The following is a 27,996-nucleotide window of genomic DNA, read 5'->3' as shown; positions in this document are numbered from 1 at the left end:
ACTTAGCGCGTCTCTGTATAAAAGCGGCCACTTGTTGAACGACTTGCATTCCTCTGATTCCCCTCAACCGTGGAGATATCTGTTTTTCCAGTACTGGAATTTGTCACCGGAGTCATCGAACAAGTGATCATTATTTTTAACAAACTCGTCTCCAGTTTCCCTCTGAATCGCGCTAAAACCTTGCTGCTTCGGTTCATCGTGGGACACGGGAACACCAGAAATATCAGGTTTTTAAAACTATACTTTAACAATCTACAATTTCGATATCGTATGAAATTTCACTTTGTCAGTGCGGTAATGATAATTTGAACGCGAACATTTCCTTCTTTCAAACTCGGAAAATTCACGAGTGACATATTCAGTGGTTGCCGTAAAACGTTAGAAGGATTCAATTTGTTTTTATTCGTAAATTTGAGAAATAACGTAACCGTTACGTGGAAAACAAGTTAAGTTAAATCAGTGTATTTCTTCTAAGGAAGTTGCAATTGCTTCGTTTAATTGTTAATGTCTCTAAATATTAATCTTCGTGTGTCCCTTGATTTGGATCATTCGTCGAGCCAGAGAAGAGCGAGATCTCGCAGCCTCGTAGTGGAAATAAAATTAAAAATTGATCGCTGTTGGTTCGATGCATCTAATTTCTGCATCGACGGGTAAAACGATTCCCGTCGAGCAATTCGACTATCGCCGCGATCGGGAAATGCCGGCTATCATCTCGCTTTATTTTCCGGTGAAACCGCGAATCGTCATCAAGTACCAGCGACTCGTGTCACACCTAAGCAGCAGGCATCGCTGATAAATCCTTCGAATCGCGCACGGATACTGAAAGCTACGGGAAATTACAAAAGTCGGAAACGGAAACGGTGGAAGGACGAGCTTTTAATATCGTCGAGCGTCATTCTGGCTTAAGCTTGAGATCCTCGCGACTGTCGATGTTCGATTTTCCATTTTACGCCCGTATGAGCCCCCCCCAGATCTTTTATTTTCTTGCGTGTAATCGCCGATTGATAACGTCTTGATTGTCATCGTTAATCCCTTTTAAGGACCAGAGACGATCGTCAATGTACGACGGTGAATTACAAGTCTAAGGACGCATTAGACTTTCTTTATTTTTGGGTGGACAGATGGATCTAATCGTTAGTTTAATTATCCAGAGAATGAAGAAGCAATAGATCAAATGCTTTGAAACTATTATTTTATTGAGTACTCAACGTTTGTTTCGCCCTGCCAAGGCATTGTTTAGAACCGTCCAAGTTCTTGATTCATTAATTATTTATTTTTTTAGAATATTTGTTAATAAGCACAGTGAAACTATAATATTAACATTTCGTTTTAATGCTACGTAAGCGAAGATGGACAAAATCGCACACATACTTGCAGTTTACATAAAAATAATATTTAAAAAATTTGTTTGTTCTTAACAAACATCTTCGATGTTTCTGCTCTGAATCTAGCCAAGCATCAAGTATAGAATATTTATTAACTCCCAGATAACCACATTTCTTCGTATATTTGAAAATTATTAAATACATTATATCGTTATTTGAAGAAAAACACTACATGTGATATAAAACTATTATTTTTATAAAAGAAAGTCCAAGATATTATTTCTACCTCTATTCTTTATTTTCTTATATTATAATATACCTATTTCTATTATGGTTCAAAGTGATGATTGTCAGAATATGTGCTGATAATTAAAAATTTTATATTATTACTTTATATACAGAAAATTTTTATAAATTTACAAGCACTTTACGATTTGGAAATAATAGTTTCAGTACGGAGCAATAATTCTGTATTTCATCGCGGATCTGCTAACTGGACTTATCAGTAAATCTATCTAGCAGATCCTGCCGTAGGCGTAACGCTATTAATCGTTTCAATAATCTGTTTCAACTAATTACATATATACTAATAAACTATATTACTCATGAATTCAAGCACAGCCGAGTCGAAATGCAATAAAATTAGATACTTTGTATACCAAGAATGTTATTTCTTGTATAAAAAAGTTTTTCTTTTTAATATACTGAGGGCTTCTAAAAAATAAAAAATGTTTACAGTAGACATTACTAAATTTAAAAAAGTACTTTAACTCCGTGAGGTACAAATGTTTAGAGCAAGAAAAGTTCCAAGTTGAACAGAAATTTTATTTTTTAATTAGATATAAGGGAAAACGAATCCAATATTTTTTCGCCTTGACTAATGTAACGTGTGTCGAGAATTTCTCTGACTAAACAAATGCGACATAATGTAAACCTTTATATTTCTAATTATTTTTATTCTTCGTGGTCAATTGCAAAATATCTCACCGTGCATATTCGAATATTAAAAACGTGAATTATTTTTGAACCCACTGTACTTCAAAGAATTAATCGGCTTAATAATTGTAATTCTATTTTGCAGAAAAATATTTGAGTTTTATAACCTTTTCACTGCCACTTTATATTATATGTATAGATATTGCGTAGATCGAAGTAAAAAGTGATGACTTAAATATATTTAAATATATGGTATATACTTATCTATTGTTTCAAATATATAGTAAACATATACAATTATATTGAAATAAGCAGTATAGATACATTAGTCAGAAAGTACATTTTCGATACGATGAAGTTTAATTTCCTTAACAATTTAGATGATAATAGAGAATTGCCTTTAGAAACGTTTACTGTTTTAATATTTTTGAATATGTATGATATGTATAATATGTAATGATCGTTACGCAATTTTAACTTAATTTGAACATTTCTAATTAAAGAAATAAAGTTGAGGGTCATTGTAACATAAATTACGGAACATAAGAATTATTGACCAAATAAATTTTGTTGCATGATTTAGTCATAATTATGATTCACAGTAATTCTTACTTGAATACGACAAATTTTTAAATAATTTCACTTATTTTTCTTTGTTTATGGACACAAATATTTCAGTTTTTTCCCATTAATGAAATTTATTATAATTTGATTGGATAAGTAAAGTTGATTTTTTAAAATTTAAATTATGTTACTATACAGTAATTTTTCGAAAACTATTATGATTAGAAAAAAATGAGGGAGGAAAAAGTTTTATAGTTTTTTATGATCAGTAGGACAGTGTATATGAATTTTGCATAGTTACATTATTTTGCGAAAGATGAAGGCCACCTTCAATTTTTTAAATGGAATGTCATATATTTTTTTATGTCAAAGAAGTTTGAATATTTCATAACATTGTGTTTATTAAAACTCTGTATTAGTAAGATTACAAAAAATATTCAAAATGATTTCCTTGTGTACGAATACACATTTCATTTCTACGGATTACGTTTTCAGTTGCTGCTGCTATTGTTGTATGAGGTATCGATGCTTGTTGTATTTTAGTTTTCAAATTGTTTAGAAAGTGTTGAGAAAGTGTTCATTTTCATTTTAATTTTATTTATTTCAAAACAAAAATATCATACATAAATATATTAGTTTCGAGTGTATATGGTTTTTTCTACAACTCCAACAATTCTTACAATATTGTATCCGAAATCAATTTATTACTTTCGATTCCAGACAAATTATTCAGTAGTACTAATTCGAAGGAAATCTCAATATACAAGTAGTATTAATTTCATAATAAAAAAAAAACTGTTTTAACATAACACTTGTGGCTTCGACAAGTCAGTTTGGAAGAAAAGATTGTTAATCCCATGTTGTTTGATTTAATTACAAGTAACTTTTAACATGTATATATTATTTAATTTTGTTTAAATTTCATATTTTGTTTTATCTGTACTATTTACTTATCTATTTATTAACATTTTAGAATTGAAAAAAGTTCATAGTTTACTGCTACCCATAATTTAATTTGCAAAATCAAGTTGAACGCTGACTTAGCTAGCCCCACTTCGCAGAAGACATAAATAGCTTCGGATTTCTGCGATATTCGCGAGTGAGATTCTGTGTTTCCCCAAAACAGGATTAAGTAATATCGGAGAAGAAGCCATTCCTATTTCCAACATTCTCTTATGTGTGTCCGTCTAAGTTCTACTCGTGTAACAAAACTTAAGATCTAATTGGCCATGGTTTAATCCGTACTCAAGATTATCCAAGATAAATAGAATGATTATTCATGCTAACTTCGTATACACAAAAACAGATATAATTGAAGAATCCTTAAAATTGTTAAAACTACCCTTGCAGCATACATTAATTATTTTATAAGCGATAGCATTTCCTCTGTATAATTTTTATTTTCTTTTTCCTTACATATTACTTCTTTTTGTACTGACGGGTTTCCCTGATAATAAATTAATAATAATAACTACCTGCGAAGACAGAAGCAACTATCTCGAAATCCTATTTTACTATACTTTATAGCAATATAATTGTTTCATTGCAAGTAGCTTTATTTATACTACTATCGTTACTCAAGTTTAATACTTGGAAAATCGTAGAACGAGTAGCATGTTTTCTATCCTAAAAGCGTTTCTGGTTTAGTGTGCTTCGTAAGAAAGAAATTATGCTCTTTAAATGGTTCAGCTAAAAACAGTAATTGAATGTAAGAATCTATTTCATTGTATTGATATTTTCTATATTTTGATATTAATTTGAGGAAATAAAATACTGTGTTAGGCCTTGTGTACTTTCTCGAAAATTGTGCTTAGTACTAATTATGATGGTTTATTTAAATGTTGGTGTTTTAGTTCATAGCTTGACACTAGATTTGCAGAACTCGTCAATACTTAAAGTTACAGAAATCGTAAATATTATAACGTAATGATATGAATACATATTTTATAATATGACAGACTTCTATAGAAATAAGTATATAAACAATGTCCTTAAATCTAGTGTTAATCCTGTCTAAAAAAAATTAAAGATTTCTTCGAACAGGGAAATAATAGGAAATAATAGGAAATAAACATATACATACATCTGACTATTTTGAATACTATTAAAACTCCTAATTATTTGTTGTGTTTCAAAGCTACGTAATAATATTTATTTCAAATAAATTATAAGTATACTTTTTTACTATTACCTAGTTTTCAAATATTATTGGGAGGTATATTTAATTTTTCCTGCAGTGGATCGAGCTTCTTCGTGCACGAAAATGTAGTTAAATAAACTACATACACGTTAATTTGATCGCGTGATAATCACAGATTTTACTATTCTCACTCACTTCTCATAGGAATCAACACTTGAGAAGGAGCTAGGAAATTTCTCATTCTATGATGCTCGAGTGAAAAGTAATGCCTTCATAACTTTAATTTAAGTCGGAGTATTTTAATAAACGATGGAGGAAAATAATCTTTGAAGCGAGCGCTTTTGTTCCGTTTATATTTACTTCTCTGTGTAATCATCACGATTCGCCATACACCTCGGCCAACGATAGCGAGTTTCTTCGAGTCATTCCGAAGGAACTTTAACACTTTCTCTCCACAATCAGATCCTGGCATTATTTTTAAACGATTAACAGAGCTCAGAAGTACAGAAAGAATATTTTTCTACGTTTAGATAAGATTAGGCCTCGTTTAACACGAAACTTTGAAGATACAGTTTAGAAGTTCAGTCGCTTCGATTTGAATTATCAATCAAAATTTGATATAATGTTCTTTTTTTTTATTTAAACAAAAAAATAGACAGACTTTTCAGGGTCTGATTACAAAAATAAAATATAGAGTCTTTCGTGTATACAGTTGTTCGAAGAAATTTGTTTTTTTGTTAGTAGAAATGTACTGTGAACTATGTACATAATATAGAAAAATAAATACTGGTAACAAAAATTCGTTTCAAGGGTTTTATTTTCCCGTTTCGCTAATTAAAAGTTAAAAAAGGGATATTTCCTCGATTGGTTAGGAGATGTGTTAAGTTTTGAGACATTTTTCACGAAAGAAAAGGTTACGATGAAAGGTCTTGGTTAGATTAATTATTAATTTGATGTTTTTCATCACTTTCGTGGATTAAAAAAATGTAAAAGAAACGAGAGGTTTATTCACTAGCACATTCTTTAGGAAAATCTAACAGAAAAAAAACAATTCTTTCAAAAGTTTGAAAATAGAGTACCATCATAATGTTATCTTTAATTTTAGATCAGAGTTAGTAGAAGCACAATATTGCTAGATATTTGTAAGCACAGAGAGGGATATTTCCTCGATTGGTTAGGGGATGTGTTAAGTTTTGAGACGTTTTTCACGGAAAAAAAGGTTACGAGGAAAGGTCAAATCGCGCAGTCGAATCGGGGAAAGCGTACGATCTAGTTCTAGGCCGCGGGGAGCCTTGTGACACTAGCCTAATAAGCTCTGGGCCCATGTGACAATCGATCGACGATGAATCCGTACAAAATCATTCGCGAGTACCTATCGCGGCGTGAAAGTTCGATGCTAGGTCAACACGCATAGGGCGACTAAGCGTATCCAGTCTTTACGCTCGCTAAAATCTAAGCTTCCACGAAACGCGCTGCGATTCTTGACTCCCTTCCGCGAACTACCACTTCCGGCGGCGAGATCAATTAAACGTCACCACATGCGCCTGATACGGTGCCATCGAAATTTCGAGATTTGGTTATTGTGAGGTGCAACGGTGAGCGTTAACCAATATCGTTAATCGATACGTTAGTGTTCAAAGAAATAATCTTCGCGAATATTTTCTCACCTGTTAAGTTGATATTAACACATTGTAAACCAGTGTACATAATTCATAACACTACTGTTTCAATCATAACACTTGCTGGTTCAATTTTAATAATTTTTCTGCGTCAGTAAATATCAAAGAATCGCTTCATTCGCTAGTTATGCATTTTTAATTTGATTTTTAAAGATATAGTGCAGATACGTTATATAAAACGTGTAAATGAGTGTACGTAATTCATAACCCTACAGTTATATATTTTTAATTTGATTTTTAAGGATGTAATGCAAATACATTGCACAAAACAGTATGTTTAAAATTTGTTTAAGACTGTAATAATTTATTTTGGTATGGTATATAATGTGTTAAGTGTTGCCATATGACATAGTTGGGAAAATTTTATTCACGAATAACGAATAAAAATGTTAAGCTCGTTTGAATATTGCTTTGAAAAATTCGTCGATAAATTCTGATTTTTAAATGAATTTGTGATTAAAACGAACATAGGAGTTAATTTACAAATAGATTAAAATTTATATTCGTTATTTATAAATAACATTTGCCCAACTTTGTGAGAATATTCGACGAAAAAAAATACGAGAAACAACTTCTTTATTTCGCTGTTGCATTCGATCTTGAAACTCGTGTATTAGTTATAATGGAAATTTTATTTAGTGTTTGCAAGTATATTCAATAATATTGTTTAGTGTAAATTCTATAGTGTCTGTATTGCTTTCGTTACAGATAATATGAATTTGGAGGAGTACCGCAAACATGGTAAGTAACGATTATAACTTATTCCGACGATAGCATGTAGTAAATTATAATCCTTGGAATTATATAATATTGTATTGATATAATAACGACATTACTTGTTTTTGCGTATACTATTATCTGCATACATGCAAAACAAAAGTAACGTTATCACGTATGAATAATAAATACTGTACGTAGTTTATAAATGTCGGCTGTATCATGGATGAATGTGTACAATGTTTTACGTAAGAGCAAAAAGGCATTGAGAACTATACAGTAATTTTTAACTAATTTGTATCACGTCATAAAAGTCATAAGAGTCTTTAACGCAAAAATAATTACAACAGAAATAAAATACGCACTAAGAATAAAAAATGTAATACAAAAACACAAATTGCTAACAAATAATATTTATAAATTCTACATCCTTAAGTATGTAACCTAAAACCCGTCAAAGTGACGTGTTCCATAAATCTAGTGATAATTTAAATCTGTTTTGAAATTGTTTTTCATTATACGTTTTACATTATTATATATTTTAGACAGTAGGTTATAAGTAGACCCTTGTCTTGCTATAGAATCAATAGGTTACAATTTTTTAGAGGCGATTATACAGGGTGTTCGGTTACCCCTGGGAAAAATTTTAATAGGAGATTCTAGAGACCAAAATAAGACGAAAATCAAGAATATCAATTTGTTGATAGAAGTTTCGTTAAAAAGTTATTAACGTTTAAAGTTCCGATCGTACTGAATTTTTTACTCGAAAATGCGCAAGATTTCGGGGGTATGTCTATTCACCAAAAATGATTGTAATTGACCCCCGCAAACGAAAATAATTTTTTCAGAGCGATTTGAAATTTTTTAATTTTGTCGAAAAATTTGTCCACCTTTTTGAATTTTTTTCTCGAAAGTGCGAAGAAATTCGTGGATATGTGTATTCACCAAAAATGATTGTAATTGATCCCCCTAGCTAGAAATAATTTTTTCAGAGCGATTTGAAATTTTTTTTTTTCGCCGAAAAATTTAGGCACCTACCCCCTGTCGATTTTTCTTGAAAATGCCTTTTTCATTTTTAGTATTTTTGTTTGACGCCCAACAGAAAAGTTGTCTAATACTTTTTCGTAGGTACCCATGACCGCTACTTCAGAAAAAAATTTCATTGAAATATATTCACTATTGTAGGAGTTATGGCTGTTTGAAAATTGGACCATTTTTATGGGGTTTTTCTCATTTTGCGGAGTTAAGGACCAACTTTTCGAATATTTTTGCGATTTGTACATATTGTCCATCAAAATACGCGTATTTTGTTTTTTTAAACATTAAAATCGTCCAATCCGTTCAGAAGTTATGACATTTTAAAGATTCGCATGAAATTTTCGAGTGATATTTCTGGTCAGAAATTATATTTTCGGTAAGGAATTTTTTTCTCGAAACTGAGTAGGATTTCGGGGGTATGTCTGTTGACCAAAAATACTTGCAATTGGTCCATGCAACTAAAAAAAATTTTTCCAAGACGATTCGAACGTCTTTTTTTTTACCCAAAACTTTCAGCACTTATTCGAATTTTTTTCTGGAAAGTGGGTAGGATTTCGGGGGTATATATAATGACCAAAAATGGTTGTAATTGACCCTCGCAACCGAAAATAATTTTTCCAGAACGATTTGAAATTTTTGAATTTAATTGTTAATAATTTTTTAACGAAGTCTCCATCAACAAATTGGTATTCTTGATTTTCGTCTCATTTTGGTCTCTAGAATCCCCCGTTAAAATTTTTCCCAGGGGTGGCCGAACACCCTGTATAGTGTTACGTGTAGTACTGTGTGTTTAAATAAAATTATTATTGCATATAAATTTATATAGTAGATTACAAATAGATTCTTGTCTTGCTATAGAATAGATAAGTTACAACTTTTTAGAGGCATGTGTATGGCGTTACATGTAGTACTGTTCGTTTAAATGAAATAATTATTACATGCAAATTTATATAGTAGATTACAAATAGATTTTTGTCTTGCTATAGAATTGATAAGTTGCAACTTTCTAGAGGCTTGAGGTGTTACACGTGGTACTGTACGTTTAAATAAATAGGCGTTGCTCGATAATGTATTGTTATCTTGATGCAGTGTCTCCCATTACCACGGATATCGGTCTTGTAAATGTCTGTAAACCTTGTAATCTTGCACCACGGGCAAATACGCATGCATAAAAGAAGGAGCTTAGAATACGCCATCAGATACGTTCCTAGCCGTTAAAACGGTGCCAATAAAGGGGGATCACCGAACGGGAGTAAGTCTATGGGAAGTTTATGGATTCGATACTGTTTCCAATACGGTCACCGTTAGATTCCGTCTATACAATCTAAATCTCTGAATCCTAGAGGAACGATTTCAACGCGACTTTTCTTTTCCTTGAATCCAATTTCGTCTGTAAAAATCTATCGCACTGTCGTCTCTGTACCCCGAACGGTTAAGAAGTCGTGGATTTGCAGGAGACCGTACTTGACCTACGATTTAGAGAAACGTTTAAGTAATACACAAGTCGAATTCCATTGTTCCATTGTTAGACGCGATAGACATCGACGAGCGAATTGGGAGAGAGACAAAAACTTTGTCCCGAGACCACGACAGCATCGTCGGAAGTGTTTTCCCGGTATATTAGAGGCTAAATCCCCAGAATACGGAGCACCGGAGATAATCGGTTTAAGGTTTTCCGTCGAAGATAAATAATTGTTCTCGACCGGAAAACGTCGACGTCGAGCTTTCGTTTCTATTGATTTGTAATACACATCGTCCCGTACTCTGTTTTGTCTAGGAATACATCACTATTGATTATAATTTCTAGCGAATACAGTGCTGCAAAGAATTTTAATCAAGTCGAAAAAACCGTTTGTACGTTTTTGTGTTACGTCTTTACTCAAACGTAACCACTATTTTTTCTAATAATTATTTTATAGTAGAAGCAATGAAAATTTCATCATAATAATTTCATAACGCAGGCCATATTTTTACTTTTATCGACTTAAAAATATAAATACTGTTGCGAATAATTATAAGCTTGAACATATTATCTTTCATGACATTGAAACAAAAGTGGAAAAAACCATTTATTTTCATATTGTGATATGAAATAAAAATTTGGAAATAACAAAAATATTCCTCTTCAGAAATTTGAAGAAAATATAATTTTCTTTTAAAATTGTATTTCAGATTATGGAAAATATAAACTCAATATTTATTTTAATTATTTTTCATTTAGTAATTAAATCACTATCGATTTATTTATTTAGAATTTCATTTGGGATATCTGTCCAAGCAGGGTCTATTCGTTCTTTAAGTTCTATAATATTGCCAATTTACGGATTGTCGCAATGATAAACTTTTCTCACAATAATACTCTATATATTCTTGATAGCATTCAAATTAGAACTCTATGGCTGTAGAAATATCTCTTGAAACTATATTTTTATTGAAAATAATGTATGACTGGAAGTATTATTTTGCTGAATAATGATCTTGTCATCTTCTAATAACGTTATAAAAGGCAACAAATAGTTGTCTAACATCTGTTGATAATTAGTACAGTGACATGATTCTCCCTTTCTTCATTTAGTTTAAATTTCTCTTCGTTGAATTGTATATTTTCATATATTTCCCTTTTTAATGCATTTTATTAAAATTTGTATCCTGAAAAACTTATAGAAAATGTGCCACGATACTTAAAAGCCATAATACAAGCAAAAGGTTACAATACCAAGTATTAATAAGTATTTGTTTTATAAATATTCATTCGCTTAATTTTGACCTTGTTACAATCGATTTTCTTGCATAATCGATAAATCGATACTTTCTTAAATTCAACATTAAATAAATTTTGAATTTACGATGATTGCCATCGATAAATTAAATTGATTTTTTTACTTATTACATATGTTCGGTTTATTTTCACCACAACTATAACTCGTGAAACGATTTTGTATCTTTAGGAAAGGAAATGGTGGATTACATCGCCGATTATCTGGGAAATATTCGAACTCGACGCGTTTATCCGGCGGTTTCTCCAGGTTACTTGAGAAATGTCCTACCATCGTCGGCACCGGTGGACGGCGAGCCTTGGGAGGACATATTTGTAGACATCGAAAAGTGCATCATGCCAGGAGTGACGCATTGGCAGAGTCCACATATGCACGCTTATTTTCCCGCCTTGAATTCACCACCCAGCCTGCTGGGCGATATGTTGGCCGATGCGATCAATTGTCTTGGATTTACTTGGGTAAGAGCAATATTGCCTATCACATATGTGCAGACTTAAACTAATTATACCAAAGAGTATGCCTATCAATATAGCAAATAAATTAATTGTAAATCTTTTTAGATTGCCATTAATAATTTTTTAGAAAAAAAGATAATAGTTAAATCAATATTCAACAATATTATGGTTACCAATTGTTCTAAATTCATTTGAAGAAGAACAATATTATCTATCACACATGTGCAGACTTAAACTGATTCTACAAAAGAGTATGCTTATCAATATAACAAATAAATTAGTTGCAAATCTTCTCAGATTGCCATTATAATTTTTGATAAAAAAAGAAAAATTCAGCAATATTATAATTATCTTCAAATCAAACTTTAAATAATATTAAATAAGATATTAATATCTTTTTCATCGATTCAACACTGGTACTTTACTTGATAATTTAAAACATATGATTTACAATGTAAATAAAAACACCTTGTTTAAAACTGGCAACTCGTCATTTTTTAAAAATAATTTTATTAATTAAGATTCTCCTTTACTGATTTTTAAAATTATTACGTCCCTGTGATTATTTTGAATTTCATAGATTTTTTGCAATAAGAATGACGGAACTTGAGAAATATTAATTATTAGAAATATTCTGAGATCCTGTTTCTAAAATTTTTAAAGTGGAAAATTAAAAATCAAAAATCCATATCCAATTTGATGCTTGGAAAATGTTATGTTACTGTTGTTGCAGACTTGCAATATTATTATTAAGTTTTATCTTATTCGAATGATGGTAAACTGCTTGAAACACTTTCCAATAATTCATATTGAAAGATTAGAATAGTGAAGTAGACAAATTATTCGGAAAGAGTTTATAATTACTATTATATTCTATGGTGTAAATTCACAGCAGAACTCGCGTATAGATACATCGCGATCGTCTGTAGAAACTTCGTATTGAGTTCGAAAGGTGTGCCATTCACATTGGACGTTTTGTCTGCTGCTGTTAATATGAATTTCTGTTGTCAAAGCTCTTGAAAAGGGAAGGTCTTGAATAATTTCCTAAGAAAATTTAAAATCACTACTGCGAATGATAATGTTAATAGTAATATTAATTTTATTCATAAATTATTATTCAGTATATTACAATGCCTGTCCAAGAGTATATTATATATTTACAAACATACAAAAAAATTAAAAACTTGTTTTTGAATTAAAATTAGGACGTGTACCACAGTAGACTCAAACTTCAATCGACACATTTAAACTTTAATCGAATAAATATATTCTTCAAAGTAATTTTAATTGAAAATAATAGGAAAATATTGAAAGTGTAAAGAATTTAACTAAATAGTTCTTTTTAAATAGTTATTTTTTTACTATTTGTTTGAATTCTAATAGAGATCTGTTGCATTCTACGTGTTAATAGAACTGATTTCTTATCTAAGTAGATGTGTATAATGAATATTATTATTTGTAAATATAAATATTTTCGACAGCGAAACTAATCATCTTCGTATGTATAATATAGTATAAAAAATGTTTCAAATTACAGTAAATTTCACGCTATATAATTTTATATTTATAGCGTTAAAACATTTCTGCTACGCTTCATTGTAGATAAAATTGATATTGTATTATACATCTTAAGATGGCGAATTTAATAGTCGGAAACGTTTATATTTACAAATAATAATATTTGATATTTTCAGTGCAGTACAAATAAAAATACCCAAGAAACAATATCTTTTTGGAAAGATAAAATAAAATTCAATATATTATAGTACATTTGAAATACGATTAAAATAAATTTCGCTCACAATATACTATATCATTCAATGAAAGTTTCTTTCGGAAGAGTTAAAATAAAATTCAATACGTTATAATACATTTAAAATACAATTGAAATAAATTTCGCCCATAATTGGTCGCGTCTGCTCGAGCAGCGATACGTTCCACTGTAAAACATCGACGTTTTGTGCGTGCATTTTAAAAGGCTTCGAGTCCTGCGTGCACGGAACTAGAGACCATCGTAATGAACTGGTTGGGGAAAATGATCGGTCTGCCAGAGGAATTCCTGCATCGTCCAGGAGGATCTGGAGGCGGTGGCGTGATACAAACAACCGCATCGGAAGCCACCCTCGTTTGCTTACTCGCAGCAAGAACCCGAGCCATTAGAGACGTGCAACAAAACGAGCCGGACCGTTTACCAGCTGAGATTAATTCGCGTCTTGTCGCCTATTGCTCCGACCAAGTACGTATTTCTACTTCGAATCCTTCTCTGTCCCGACACGCTATTATTTTCGAACCTTTCGTCATAAATATTTCACTAAAGCACGCCACGTTCAAAATAAGTAATACAACCTAACAACTTACATCCATGATACAAAATGTACCAGTAATCAACTGGAAAGAGGGTGATTTTATGTAAACAAAAATAAATCGGGAGTGTAGAATACAATTTTTTTATATAACGCTTCATGTTCAAAGTAATTAAATTCTACTGATTATACTGATGTGAAAATCGTACTCTGTTGCACGTCTACGAAAAATTTTCTTTTAAATTTTAATACCACTTCACAAACACCAATTGCGAATCTGTCGCGTAGCATTAAGTCCAAACGACTCTTTTTCAAATTAATATCTATAATTCATGCACTTTTTCTCGTTTTACAATATGTTATACCCATTTCGCAATTTGCTTGCCTGTACTTCGCAAGAAAAATTTGATGAATTTTACGAGTGCATGTGTATATGTGTTTGTGTGTACTATAGGCTCATTCCAGCGTAGAAAAGGCAGGTCTTATAGGTTTGGTACGAATGAAGTATATCGAATCTGACGACGATCTCAGTATGAGAGGCGAGGCGTTACTCGAGGCAATAATGCACGATAGAACTGAGGGTCTGCTTCCCTTCTTTGTGAGTATTGATATACATAATTTACTATTATAAATTTTTATTTAATTTCAAACTCTATAAACAGGATGTAAATATAATGTTTGTTTAGTGTACTTACTTATAGTGAATTTTTATGGAACACATTTTTAGGCATGTGTATAATAAGAAACAAAATATATTTAAAAAACAAACAATGATAGCAAGGTTGACCATCCAAGTCTAAGTATAATATTCTTGCAAACTAAGATAAACTTCTGGGATAAATTATTGTGGCAAGTGGTTACTAATGCTAACCACCATATTCGAGAAAACGTTTTTTAATTTATTAATAAATATCTCTTAAACATATTGATACAAATTGTACCAGTAGTCAACTGGAAAGAGGGTGATTTTATATAAACAAAAATAAATCGAAAGTATAGAATACAATTTTTATACTATGTTTACTGTGTTGCACGTCTACCCTATGAATTTTCAAAATCGTTTTTCTCGAAAACGAAACCTCGTATGAAAAAATTTTCTTTTACATTTTCCATTTGATTTTTCACATAGACACTCCCTCTCATGATTACTAAGACACCTTGTATAACTTGTACACACTATCGACATCTAAAAGTTTTAACGATATTTTTTAATCAGTTGATTTGTCCAACATAGTGATTGAAGTAACATATCTAGCTAACGAAGTAACGATTAGCTAAAAATAGCTATAAAAAAATATTAAAAAATTTTTGAAACTATAAAAAAAAGATTAGCAGAGGACAAATGATATGACTCTGGACAATATCACTACTAATGCATCAAATTAAAAAGTACTTGGTAAAAAGGTACATATGTCTTCTGTCTTCAATTAAAGTCATTATAGGGGATAGTGATACTGCATTAAAAAAGATCAACCTTCCAATTAACCCTACCAGAGTTGTTAGTAGATAGATGCGGTAGAAAAGAGGGCAAACATGACGTTGCAAGGCGGATTGTCTTTTCGCTAATTGGTCCCCAGTGGCAGTGACTAGTATCCCTTATTTTACAAGACAGAAAATCCGGAAGACAGAAACTCATTATCATCAAAAATAAATAATTTCCATCGTGACACTGCTACAGTTTTACTAGGACATCTTAAGAGATTTATAATTTACTATAAATTCTGCTATTAATAACGGAATAATCAGGTTATCCTATAAATTAGTACCGTTCGTTTTTCATAGATCGACGAAAACAACATTTGCAACTTAGTAGGAGAAAACGAAATCCATCGATTTGGAGAATGTTTTATATTATTTAAATACGAACATCAACGATTACAGAGATTTGGGGAAAAATGGGGATGGTATCGAAGCTCAAACGAATTTTAAACGACGTGTTAAAAACTTTGCAGAACAGTTAAATAATAATAATAAAATACAGATACCTCATCCATTAAAATAATACTTTATTGGATAATCAAAAAAGTTTTCATAGCGATTGTTTTTAAATTTCAATAGTACATTTAAAATATTGCTTTCAATTCTACTAAATTAAACCAAATTAAATAAAAAGAACGTCCTGTGCAATACCAGTGGTAAAAGAAACTTGCAGGACAATAAATTTTGTGCATGTAATATTTCCTTTCTTGAGACTATGTATCAATGCAACACTTGGAATATTAAACTTCATTAATGTGTAACGTTTCATTTGTTTATGGAGGTTTGCGCCACGTTGGGTACAACTGGTGCGTGTGCGTTCGACAATCTCAAAGAAGTTGGTCAAGTGTGTAAGTAAAATGCAACATATTCTTTGCTTGTTGTTATAAAACACACTTTTTAGGTGTATCTTTCAGGAGTATTTGAAAATTTTCTACTGAAACGTAAATAACGGTCATATAATAGTAATAATAAATATAATGATAATATTACAAAACATGTTATAAAACATTGCCCTCTTCATTTTTTATAAATGTAACGGGGATCAAGTATTTTTAAAAGTATTTAAAAACTTTCTATTGAAATATTAATAACAATCTTGCAGTAACAATTGAATTAAATAGTAAATAATAAATAGTAAATAATAACTATGTAAATAGTCACTAAAATTGAGAATATTTATTAATAATTAAATTTTTTAATAATATCATAGATCTATATCAGTTGGAATATTTATTTTTATTTAAAAAAATAAAATTGCAAAGCATAAAATAACGGAAAATCAGTCATGAATTATGATTATTTTTTATATCATCAAGTAGGTTATATTCTGTCGCCATATAAAATATTTTCGAAATCAAATTTCCTTAAGAAATTAAATCAAGTTAAACTCATTATATGTTCTTAACCCCGTGTACATCTATTATAATTAACAACGGGAATTAAAAATTTATGTTAAATAAAATGTGAACGCGGTGTAATGATTAACTAAATTATAAATCAAACAGAGCATTAGTTTCTTTATTGTTTTATTACGTTGAAATATACATCATATGTATAAACATATACATATAAAGCATGTAACAAAAGTAGTGAACACTACAACAATTACTTACAAGTTAAATGTTATTTTTAACTAATTTTATTTTAAACTGCAAACGTTTCTCCCGATTGATAGGCATGGAAAATGGACTCTGGTTGCACGTGGATGCAGCCTATGCAGGCAGTGCATTCGTGTGCCCCGAATTTCGAAGCTGGCTTCAAGGAATAGAATATGCCGATTCGATTGCATTTAATCCCAGTAAATGGCTGATGGTGCACTTCGATTGCACCGCAATGTGGTGAGTAGCACGAGGAAGAAAATGAAATTCGCTCCGGTTAACACATTGAGGACCGATAACGAGAATTCTCGTTTTCATAAAATATACGTTGACGACCAGAAACGAGATTTCTCGTTCTCGACCGCAGGCATCAGTTCTTTATTGTTTCCCAAATAATGGTATCTTTTTGCTTTCGAACATTATCAATTTTATTGGAGTTACTTGTATCTAAACTAATATATCTCATTTAGGTATATGTATACATATTAAGGGGGATCTTCTAGTGTGAACCTTTGAAAAAATCGATTTCTTTCCTTTTACATTTTCCCAAAGTATATAATTTTAAACATGTATCTGCAAAACCTTATGTCTGAACTCCTAAAATTAACGAAGTTATATCTGTTTAAACGATGTGATGGTCAACGTCATTATTATAGGAATACAAAACTTAAAATCGATAATCAAACTTCAAAGTGTTTGCCCTTTTTTTAATTATCGGTTTTTTTCTTTTGGTTTGCTACTAGCTATAGCCAAACTCATACTAATTAAGAATCTTTCACGTTGTTTCATTTCAATCAAATAGAATAGCCGGAAACGACTTTTTTTAAAAAGGACTATATTTGACTATGACTATACAATTTTTAAATATCACTAAATATCGTTTGTGGGGGTGAATTACAATCATTTTTGGTGAATACATATATCCTCGAAATCCTACGCACTTTCGAGAAAAAAAATTGTTTACCGAAAATATATTGTGTGGCCGGAAATGTGTCTATAACTTTTTAACGAAGCCTCAATCAACAAATTAGTATCCTTGATTTTCGTCTTATTTTGGTCTCTAGAATTTCCTATTAAAATTTTTCCCAAAGGTAGCCGAACACACTGTATAAATAATCCTGATTTATTTGGCTGTTTGACTGTGACTACAAAATGTTTAAATGTCGCTAAAACATGTGTAAATTGTACATTTGATTGCAAAAGGAGTTATAGTTTAGTAGCAAAAAATTCTTCACGCTAGAATACTCCTTTAATTTCCAAAAATAATCCCAGTTTTATTCCACATTTTTAAAAAATAATTGTACGTAACTAAAATCGCCGATCTCACAGAAAATTTTAGCGAAGCATTAGCGGTCGACAATGTGTTAATAGGTAATAGACGCGGAAGAATGCGTGAAGGAAATTCGCAAATCGTTGCAAACTCGATAATTTCGTAAGCGCGGGACGTTATCATCTTTAACTGTCTTTCTCGCGACTTATAGGTCGGACTGCGGGCGCAGAATCGGTTTTTTCATTCTTCCTGCAATTTCCGTCGAGTGACCTGACATAATTCAAAATCTTTCGATACGATGTTTGAACGTATTTTAAAGACGATAACGCCAGGAACGAATATATTCAATAGAGTATTTCTTGGCGACAAATCATTTGCAGTTTAAAATAAATTTAAACCTTATTTGATTTAAGATGGTTGCAAAACTTTGTATGCCATTTGCATTTCATTACCGTTTGTTTATATTTTATTCAAACGTTAAAATCGAATCGTACGCGCGAACTGAGATCTTAAATTAATTTAAATATCTTGAAATGAAATCGACCGTGTAAAATAAGATTTCGCGAAAACGTTTGATTCGTAGAAGGTACGACGGATCGATACGATATAGTGACCTTGTAGAAAAACTAATAAGCAATAATTTCTGTGGTTCTTTCAGGGTGAAAAGCAGCCAAGCTCTTCACAGAACTTTCAACGTGGACCCGTTATATTTGAAGCATGAAAATTCAGGTAAGGAAAAACCGAATTCTTCCAAGCAGTACTAAACTCAACGTCTTAAATTCATGTGTTATTTATTTGCAGGTCTTGCTATCGATTATATGGTAAACAATCAATGATTTCGAGATGTTTTATCAAGCTTATACTGAAATAATATCGTTTCAAATATTTTATATTTTAGCACTGGCAAATCCCATTGTCAAAGAGATTCAGAGCCTTGAAACTGTGGTTCGTCATTAGAAATTACGGAATCACTGGCCTTCAGAAGCATATTCGCGAGGTTTCTATTACATCATACTTTCCTCGTAGTAAAAACTGTATCTAAAACCACGTACACGCGTGCAACAAAGACTTTTAATATCAGTCGTACAAATACGATGCGTTTGCCCGATTTCACAATTTCATTGGTTACTATTAAAAGATGATTCATGAATAAAACGACAAAGTTGATAGCCATTTCTTTAAACTTAAATACGCTTACACAAACTGCTCGATTCAATTATTATTTTTTGAAGCTTGTAGAAACAGAGATACATTTAACCATTTATCGCTTATCGAACATTAATTCTAGATGAATGAAAGAAATTCACGATTTATTGTGATGTGTTACGAGACAACAATTTATCAAAACATGTCAAGGAATTGTAGATGCTTTAATAGATAAAATTACATTCCCGACAAAATCTGATTCTTAGCTGTATTTCTACATGGACAACTCAAAGTATAGATTGTGAATTTATTATCTTTGAGTACAAGTTATGCTTAATAATAGTAAATGGTACGATCACACATTTGGTATTATTAAATGTTCATTACTAACAGCATTGTTTTATTTTTAAAACAATATTGCGCAAGAATTACATTAACAAATTTGGTTGCTAGCCTCTATGAGCTGTTCACATTATGAAAGTATATTTATGCTTGTTTCGACATATAAAAAATATTGCATGTAAATTGAATTAAAAATTGTATACTTTCGAGTTTGAAACAAAATTGGTATACTTGTTAGTATAAGTTCTCTTTACCACCCTTATAACGGATGAAACGTATATCTGTTAGACACTGTATACTATTAAATTTATTTACTTTTTTCTTTTTTTATCTTCGTATTTTTGGGTTTTTTTTGTACCAGCGATTATTTACTGTCACTAAATTTTATAATCACATTCCTAAAAATGGCAACACTAACGAAACGTCAAAAAATATACGTTTCTACGTGCCTAAAATTGATGTGTTTAAACATACCAACGGTCTTTGATTTTATTTTAACACTAAAAACAAAATAAAAACACTAATCTCTTTCGTATAACTAAAGCCGTTCTTGCACTCGAACAATGCGATCAAGAAAAAAATGGGAGTTCTAACTCACATGAGCAGTCGATAGTAATGGGACTAAGTATTGTCTAAATATAATTGAAAGATTGGCGTCACAAATTCATTGTTTAAAATCGATCCATTGAATAAAATGATTACGAACGGTTTGAAACGTATGGAAACTTGCAGTTTTCGTATCGATACGTATTATTACAAATCGCGAGTCGATCAAGTTTTTAGAGGTCGCGCCGTTCAAGTGACAGAACGGTTTAAATGTTAAATCGTTCAACAACAATTACGATCGAATTTCACAGGGCGTCAGGTTGGCACAAAAATTCGAAGCGCTAGTTTTAGCCGATGCACGCTTCGAGATTCCAGCGCCAAGGCACTTAGGACTCGTTGTGTTCCGTCTTCGTGGCGAGAACACTCTGACGGAGCGTTTGTTGAAGAAAATGAACACGAGGGGCCGAGTACACTGTGTACCGGCTGCTTTGCACGGAAAATACGTGATTCGGTTTACCGTCACTTCGACCAAGTAAGTTAATCAACAATTCAGGAGTGTTCGTAGAAAACAATTCAAGTATTAAAATTAGAAAATTTTTTTTTGAAATATTCGATGTATCAATGGGAATACTATAATAGACCATTTAAGTACCATGACTCTTTGTATATAATTATAAACAATTCTAATAGATGATCGGGATATCAAGTTTTTGTAGAAAATAATATAACATCCAATGTGTTACTCGAGACATAATAAATTAAATTATACAACAAATATAAAGGGTTAATAAAAAAAACATACTTCATGTTTGATATGTTTTCTACATTTTAATATTCCTAAGTAATTTGCGAATAATCAGGCTTGGCACTTATAGTGCTTGCAAATTTAAACGAATGGTACTTTCAGTTTATCTTAAAATTAAGATATGGAATATACAAGCTTTTTCACAGATTCAATTATTTTTTTCACGAATTTATACAAGGTATACGTCCACCCAAGGGAAAAATTTTAATGGAAGATTCTAGAGGCCAAAATACGACGAAAATCAAGAATATCAATTTCTTGACTGAGGCTTCGTTAAAAAGTCATTAAAAAATTAAATTAAAAAATTTCAAATCATTCTGAAAAAATTATGTTTGGTTGCGGGGATCAATTATAAGCATTTTTGGTGAATAGATATACCCTCGAATTCCTACGCACTTTCGAGAAAAAAATTTGGATAGATGCCCAAATTTTTCGACGAAAAAAACAAATTTCAAATCGTTCTGGAAAAAATATTTTTAGTTGCAGGAGTCGATTATAAGCATTTTTAGTGAATAGACATACCCCCAAAATCCTGCGCATTTTCGAGAAAAAAATTGCTTACCGAAAATCTAATCTGTGGCCTGATATGGTTCCCCGAAATTCTATGCGAATCTTTGAAACATCATAACTCCAGAACGGATTGGACGATTTTAATGTTTAAAAAAGCAAACTACGCGTATTTTAGTGTAGAATATGTAACAATTATAAAAATATTGGAAAGGTTGTTCCTTGGCCCCGTAATGTTAGAAAAACCCCATAAAAATCGTCCAATTTACAAACAGCCATAACTCCTATAATAGTGAATATATTTCAATGAAACTTTTTTCTGAAGTAGAGCTCATGCATACCTACAAAAAAGTATTAGACAACTTTTCTGTAGGGCGTCAAACAAAATTACTAAAAATGAAAAAGGAATTTTTAAGGAAAATCGACAGGGGGTAGGTGCCTAAATTTTTCGGCGAAAAAAAAAAATTTCAAATCGCTTTGAAAAAATTATTTCTAGCTAGAGGGATCAATTACAATCATTTTTGGTGTATACACATATCCCCGAATTTCTTCGCACTTTCGAGAAAAAAATTAAAAAAGGTGGACTTTTTCGACAAAATTAAAAAATTTCAAATCGCTCTGAAAAAATTATTTTCGGTTGCGGGGGTCAATTACAATCATTTTTGGTGAATAGACATACCCCCAAATTCTGCGCATTTTCGAGAAAAAAATTCAGTACGGACGGAACTTTAAACGTTAATAACTTTTTAACGAAGCCTCGATCAACGAATTGATATCCTTGATTTTCGTCCTACTTTAACCTCTAGAATCTCCCATTACAATTTTTCCCAGGGGTGGCCGAACACCCTGTATATTATTAATGTAAAAAGTAAACGATTTTATAATATGTTTAGATTATTGCAGTTATAGTAAAATATAGAAACATAAATTTTGTTATTAATTTATAGCTATGTTTATTTTTTCCTGTTGAAAAATCTCTTGGCTTTTGCATTATTTTCTACAATGACTCCAATTGTAAAATTAAACAGCATAACAATTGCAGTTACGATTCTAATACTCGTCCAACGTAGATAGAAATTATTAAATATATCTTTGTTAAAAACATTTTTCACCTATGCAAAAAAATGACGCGAAACTTTTGTTATGTTTACAGCACGACCAACGAGGATATTTTAAGGGACTGGGCCGAGATACGGAATACAGCGAACGAGATCCTAGGAGATACATCGAGTTCACCAGTACGAGCAAGAGTTCCACTCGCAGGTAACACAGAATGGAAATGTAGATCATTTGATCCCAGCTGATACGATCGAGCCTTTAATATAAACAGACAAACATTGTGCACACGGCTTTTGCATGCTGCTCAAAGAAATCTGAAGTGTAAGCTTATTTCTTTTATTAAAGGTATCATTTTGTTTCGACTTTTTAGATCAAACTAGATTTTATTCCTTTTATTTCAAATATTTATTCACGGTAGGAATGATATTGAAATAAAACTTTTTGCGTGACGACGTGTTTCGATCAATGAATGAAAACTTTGAATGGTATTCAGATCAAAAGTAATATTTATCAAAAGCAACTTCCTGACTTTTAAATAATAAATGTACACAAATATGCAAACACTTAAGGCTAGGAAAACCATGAAATAAAGTTCCGCCTGTAAAACGGCAACTTGAGAACAGCTGCGTACGCGCGATAGTGGCTCTCACTCAGATAACTATAAGGCTGTCGATAGGTTAATGAGTAAAGTTTCTCATGCTAAGTGAGAACCACTATCACGCGCACCTAGCTGATCGCAGGTTGCCGTTCTACAGGCGGACCTTTAAAGAAGCCTCAATCAAGAAATTAGTATTCTTGATTTTCATCTTATTTTGGCCTCTAGAATCTCCCATTACAATTTTTCCCAAAGGTAGCCGAACACCCTGTATATTTCTAGTTCCTCAATATCAGAATAATACAGAATCAGATATATTAGATTTGACAACGCACACGATACTAAACATTAAAATTCCTGGATCAAATGTATGTAATTAAATAATTTATAAACAAATTCACACGATAGGACACACTTCTTCACATAAATAATATATAAAATATTGTTTAATTTTTATTCCAGTTCCCCGATTAATTTAAGTTTCCAACCTACACTAAACAATCTGTACAAATTATAATAAACAATTTTCTTTCTAATCGCATTGTTTCGTTTCTCTTTTTGTTTGTTTTGTAAAAATACACTGTCTATAATACTTGGAGTACAGAAAGCTCAGGTAAGACGAGTTTCCAATTGCCTGTGATTTATGTTTCTTGTTTTACGTTAGTTCGTTTAATTGCAGCATTTTCTTAACAACGACAATGCTAGAATTGATACTTAAATAAACGTTCCGATTTCCAGATACTCGAGAGAAGAACGAAAACTTTGGCTCGAGTTTGCTGCTGGCCAATTCGCCGATGTCACCGAAAATCGTGAACGGCAGCTTCGCTGCCATATATGACACGGCGGATGTGTTCGAAGACTGCACGAAAGCTTTCGGTAAATTACGACTCGAAGCAAGAGACAGCCCAGGTAAAAAGATAATAAAGAAATTGGAAAATTGATCCACAATTAGTTAATCCAGTAAAATATTTTATTATTCCGTTCTATTTTAAAGTATTTTCATGTACGTAGAATTTTTTGTTATATAACACATGCAGTTCCGAAACTACTAGTATTTTCTCCATAATTGAGCCACTGTTAGGAGTGGCAAGACCTCTCCTTTAAAATGATTTTTGGTTTATGTCGATCCGACTTCGCGTTTTGAAAATATCGTAATTTAAATGAAGGGTTAATTTTTTAATTTCCACTATCTCTGTTTCCGTCTAACGCGTCTGACCTTTTTCTCTCGCACGCGAGTGACCGAGTGACGTAGTGTTTACTATTTACAACGAACACGTGCGATCAACGACCTTGCTAAGGCCGTAGTAAACGTTCACTGACCTCGCGACGTAAACAACGAAAAGTAAACAAATGCTTCGAACCTTTATATCTCCGTAACTAATTACGCTATCGACCTGACATAAGTTTCATTTTAACGAGTTCTTCATCCTTTATCCGATGAATATAATTTATGCTGTCTTCTATGTTTATTTTGGAATTTACCTTGATGCTTTTACGGAATAAATGCGACACCACGCCAGTTTAATTAACGAGTGAAAAAAATAGATACAACCCAATCCACTTACACACCTAAGTAGTCCACATCGTTTTTCGTTTTGTCCATTTACCAGACAAAGTTGTTTGCCATTGTTGACGTCCGTTACGCCTGCAACGTATTTATGAAGACAATAAATAAGCAGTTACACTTACTGTTACGATTGAATATAAGGTAAAATTACCAGTTATGGGACAAGTCTCATTACCTGAACATTGTTACAATTATTGATAAATATTAAGCTAAATTTGAATAGTGAAATAAAAATTAATTTACATTCTTCGATCATTAAAGTACATTTCGTAAAAGAATCATTACTTTTGTTTTGTTTAAAATAATTTAAGTAATCTTTTTAAGCGAGACCATTAATTCATACTCCATTTTCACAAATTCTGCATAACGCAAGCAAAAGTATCGAGTCACCGATTTAATTAAAACTTTGTACACTTGTAGATTTTGAAGCCTTTTTTACGAAAATATAGTATTATAGGATCAGAAGCTCAATATGTTTCAAGTTATTCATATTCAAATATTTGTAATACCTTCAAGAAGATATACAGATTTTTATGTAAAAAAATAATTAATATTTAAAAAGTTATAGATTGAAACGAACACACTGCTTACGTTTGTTCAAATTAATTTGCTTTGTATTTACAGCTATGCGACGCCGAATTCGAGGAATACTCATGTCAGGAAAACAATTTTCCTTAGATTCACGTATGGATCTCGTACAGGTAAATAACATGTTTTTTTATTCTTCCATAACAAACCATAATTTTACTGCTTCTACTTTATAAACTAATCAAACTTATTTTTTTTCGACCTATAAATCATGATATGAAACCACGAAAAATATGAAAAAATGCGTTTTATTGCTACTAATTGTACGAATTTACATTTGTTTCTTTGAGGAACGTAGTTTTGGCGATAAAAGTTTATTTGTTCGCAAAAATGTATTCTTTACTTTTTAAACAAATTCGTCACCAGCGAAATGATGACTTGAATTATCATTAATTGCAAACGAACTACAACGTATTTCTTTATCGAAACCCTTGACCTCAAATATGAAAATTTGGAGCTTTTAATATTTTTATTTCTAAAACAATTACATAACTTGTATATGTAATTATACCCTTGATCTCAAATATGGAGCTTTTAATGTTTTTATTTCTAAAATAATTACATAATTTGTACACACTGCATGTTTGAAGCGTGGTATTTACTTTTATTAAAATATTAATAAAACACATTTCTCGTGTGTTAGGGATATGCTTGTTGTCGTCCAGCTATAGAAATGTCCCCTCAATTGTCACTAAACGAAGACGAAGATTCTTCAGGGACCGGTGAAACTGGATCCGACGCCAATCAATCCAATAATGGCAAGCAATATTAAGTGCTATTAAGAATTTACATTTATTTATTACAGAAATCTCCGCGTATCAAATCGTGTCCAAACTATATATCAGTGGTTCGCAACTTATGGTCTATGGAATTTATTGAAAAGAAGCACGTGATATTTGTTTGTATGAATACACTTTTAAAGCTACAGCTGTATGTATTTATTTATTTATAATAAATCTTCTTCCTCCAAATTTGAAAGTTTTAAATATACAATATATTTTATGCACGTAATTTATCTCTACATAATTTACAAGAGTTATGTTTGTCAAATTTAATGAAGATTTTTTAATTATTATTTGGTAAATAATAACGTACAACTACATTCACTTTATTTTACTCTTTGTTTTATAAATTTTCGTAACCTTCTTGGCTCATTAAAATATACAGCTTCTATTATTAGAACAATCAAATATATTTTCATAAAACAGAAATTACTTTCAACGACCAAAATAAAAATACCTCATTTTAATAATTTTATTATTTTCCATCCATTATACAAAACCGGTTATTCGCGTTGAAAAGACTAAATTACACTCGAAAACAAGTTTCCTACGAAATCGATTTCTTCAATTTTCTATAATGGCGTAACCTCTCTTTAACTTTCTATCGTTAGACGTTTCTGCCGAACATTCAACGGCCCGACAGGACTCGCTGGATACCTCGAAGGTGGACAAATCTTTGAGAAAGCAGAACTCCAAGACTCGCTCGAATTATGGAGTCGCGAACGGCTCTGTCAAGATCGTTCCTCAAGATTGCTCGAACGATTTAACGTCCATGGTTACGACCGAAGCAAATCTGCCCAGAAGCGAAACAATAGGCGCGATTGGTCATCGTCCGTACACTGGTGATTTGTCAACCGTGCCCGACCAACACGAAGACACTGATAAAACAAACGACGGCGACGAGGAAAACACGGATTTCTGTAGAAAATGCGGTCATTGTATGAAGAAAGAATAGAGAACGGTCGACAAACGTTAATTGAAATCACATCAGTTCCAGACTGTCTATACTCCTTCGCCTCTTCGATGGATTATATGTTATTCAGATTAAGCATGGCGCTTCGCGAACCTCGTGATGCTTAACAACTTTGTTGGAAAGAAAGTAATCAGCTGCGATAATAAATCTAAAGTTATTGTCCAACCCTTGATTTTTCTTCCAGTCGATTCTATTCTCGTCGGAATTATAAATTAATTTATTCTTCTTAGGTGTAACATGGAATAGGTAAGTAGATCAAATGATATAAATTTTATTGCGAATGACGATACAACGTAACAATAAATTAATGTTGACATATCTTTCTTTCACAATTAATCCTTTTAATTTTAATAGTAAGGATATTTTCGTAATCAATTATTTACACGATTCCACGCGTTAAAATAAAACGAAAATAAAAAATGACAAAAGTTCTGGGTGTTCTGCCCAAATTATCAGTTGCTGAAAATATGCAAAAAAATAAAATTCAAGTGTTTCATTATTTACTTCTTTATAGAGGGTGCTCGGCCACCTCTGTGAAAAATTTTAATGGGAGATTCTAGTGGCCAAAATAAGACGAAAATCAAGAATATCAATTTGTTGATGGAGGCTTCGTTAAAAAGTGATTATCATTTAAAGCTACGCCAGTATTGAATCTTTTTCTCGAAAATGCGCAGGATTTCGGGGGTATGTTTATTTACCAAAAATGATTGTAATTGACCACCGCAACCGAAAATAATTTTTCCAGAACGATTTGAAATTTTTCTTTTTCACCGAAAAATTAGGCACCTACCCCCTGTCGATTTTC

At 31.6% G+C, this 27,996-nt stretch overlaps 1 protein-coding gene across 2 annotated transcripts; it reads left to right on the top strand.

The window, feature by feature from the left end:
• Positions 1–67: 67 nt before the first annotated feature.
• Positions 68–27,356, top strand: Hdc (histidine decarboxylase). 2 transcript variants are annotated; one of them, XM_076767391.1, is made up of 16 exons: positions 68–227; positions 7,353–7,385; positions 11,348–11,634; positions 13,610–13,867; positions 14,389–14,532; positions 16,195–16,261; positions 17,089–17,251; positions 18,940–19,010; positions 19,083–19,102; positions 19,180–19,278; positions 20,627–20,847; positions 22,781–22,890; positions 24,020–24,190; positions 25,473–25,549; positions 26,080–26,194; positions 26,830–27,356. In XM_076767391.1, exons 2-16 carry the CDS (start codon positions 7,358–7,360, stop codon positions 27,171–27,173), a joined length of 2,175 nt encoding a protein of 724 aa, XP_076623506.1. In that variant the 5' UTR covers positions 68–227; positions 7,353–7,357; the 3' UTR covers positions 27,174–27,356. The 2 variants fall into 2 exon arrangements, with proteins under 2 accessions (XP_076623506.1, XP_076623505.1); XM_076767390.1 differs by lacking the exon at positions 68–227 and adding an exon at positions 6,349–6,560.
• Positions 27,357–27,996: the final 640 nt, after the last annotated feature.

This window comes from Colletes latitarsis, chromosome 6 (genome assembly GCF_051014445.1).
Source record: "Colletes latitarsis isolate SP2378_abdomen chromosome 6, iyColLati1, whole genome shotgun sequence".
In the NCBI taxonomy this organism is placed as follows: domain Eukaryota; kingdom Metazoa; phylum Arthropoda; class Insecta; order Hymenoptera; family Colletidae; genus Colletes; species Colletes latitarsis.
This window is presented reverse-complemented; position numbering and strand designations above follow the sequence as displayed.

Bases quoted from the DNA above. Each gene is read 5' to 3' on its own strand.
- Hdc (XM_076767391.1), top strand. From the start codon at position 7,358: ATGAATTTGGAGGAGTACCGCAAACATG. The intron at 7,386-11,347 runs GTAAGTAACGAT...TTGTATCTTTAG, and splicing joins GGAGGAGTACCGCAAACATG to GAAAGGAAATGGTGGATTAC. The intron at 17,252-18,939 runs GTGAGTAGCACG...TGGTTCTTTCAG, and splicing joins TTCGATTGCACCGCAATGTG to GGTGAAAAGCAGCCAAGCTC.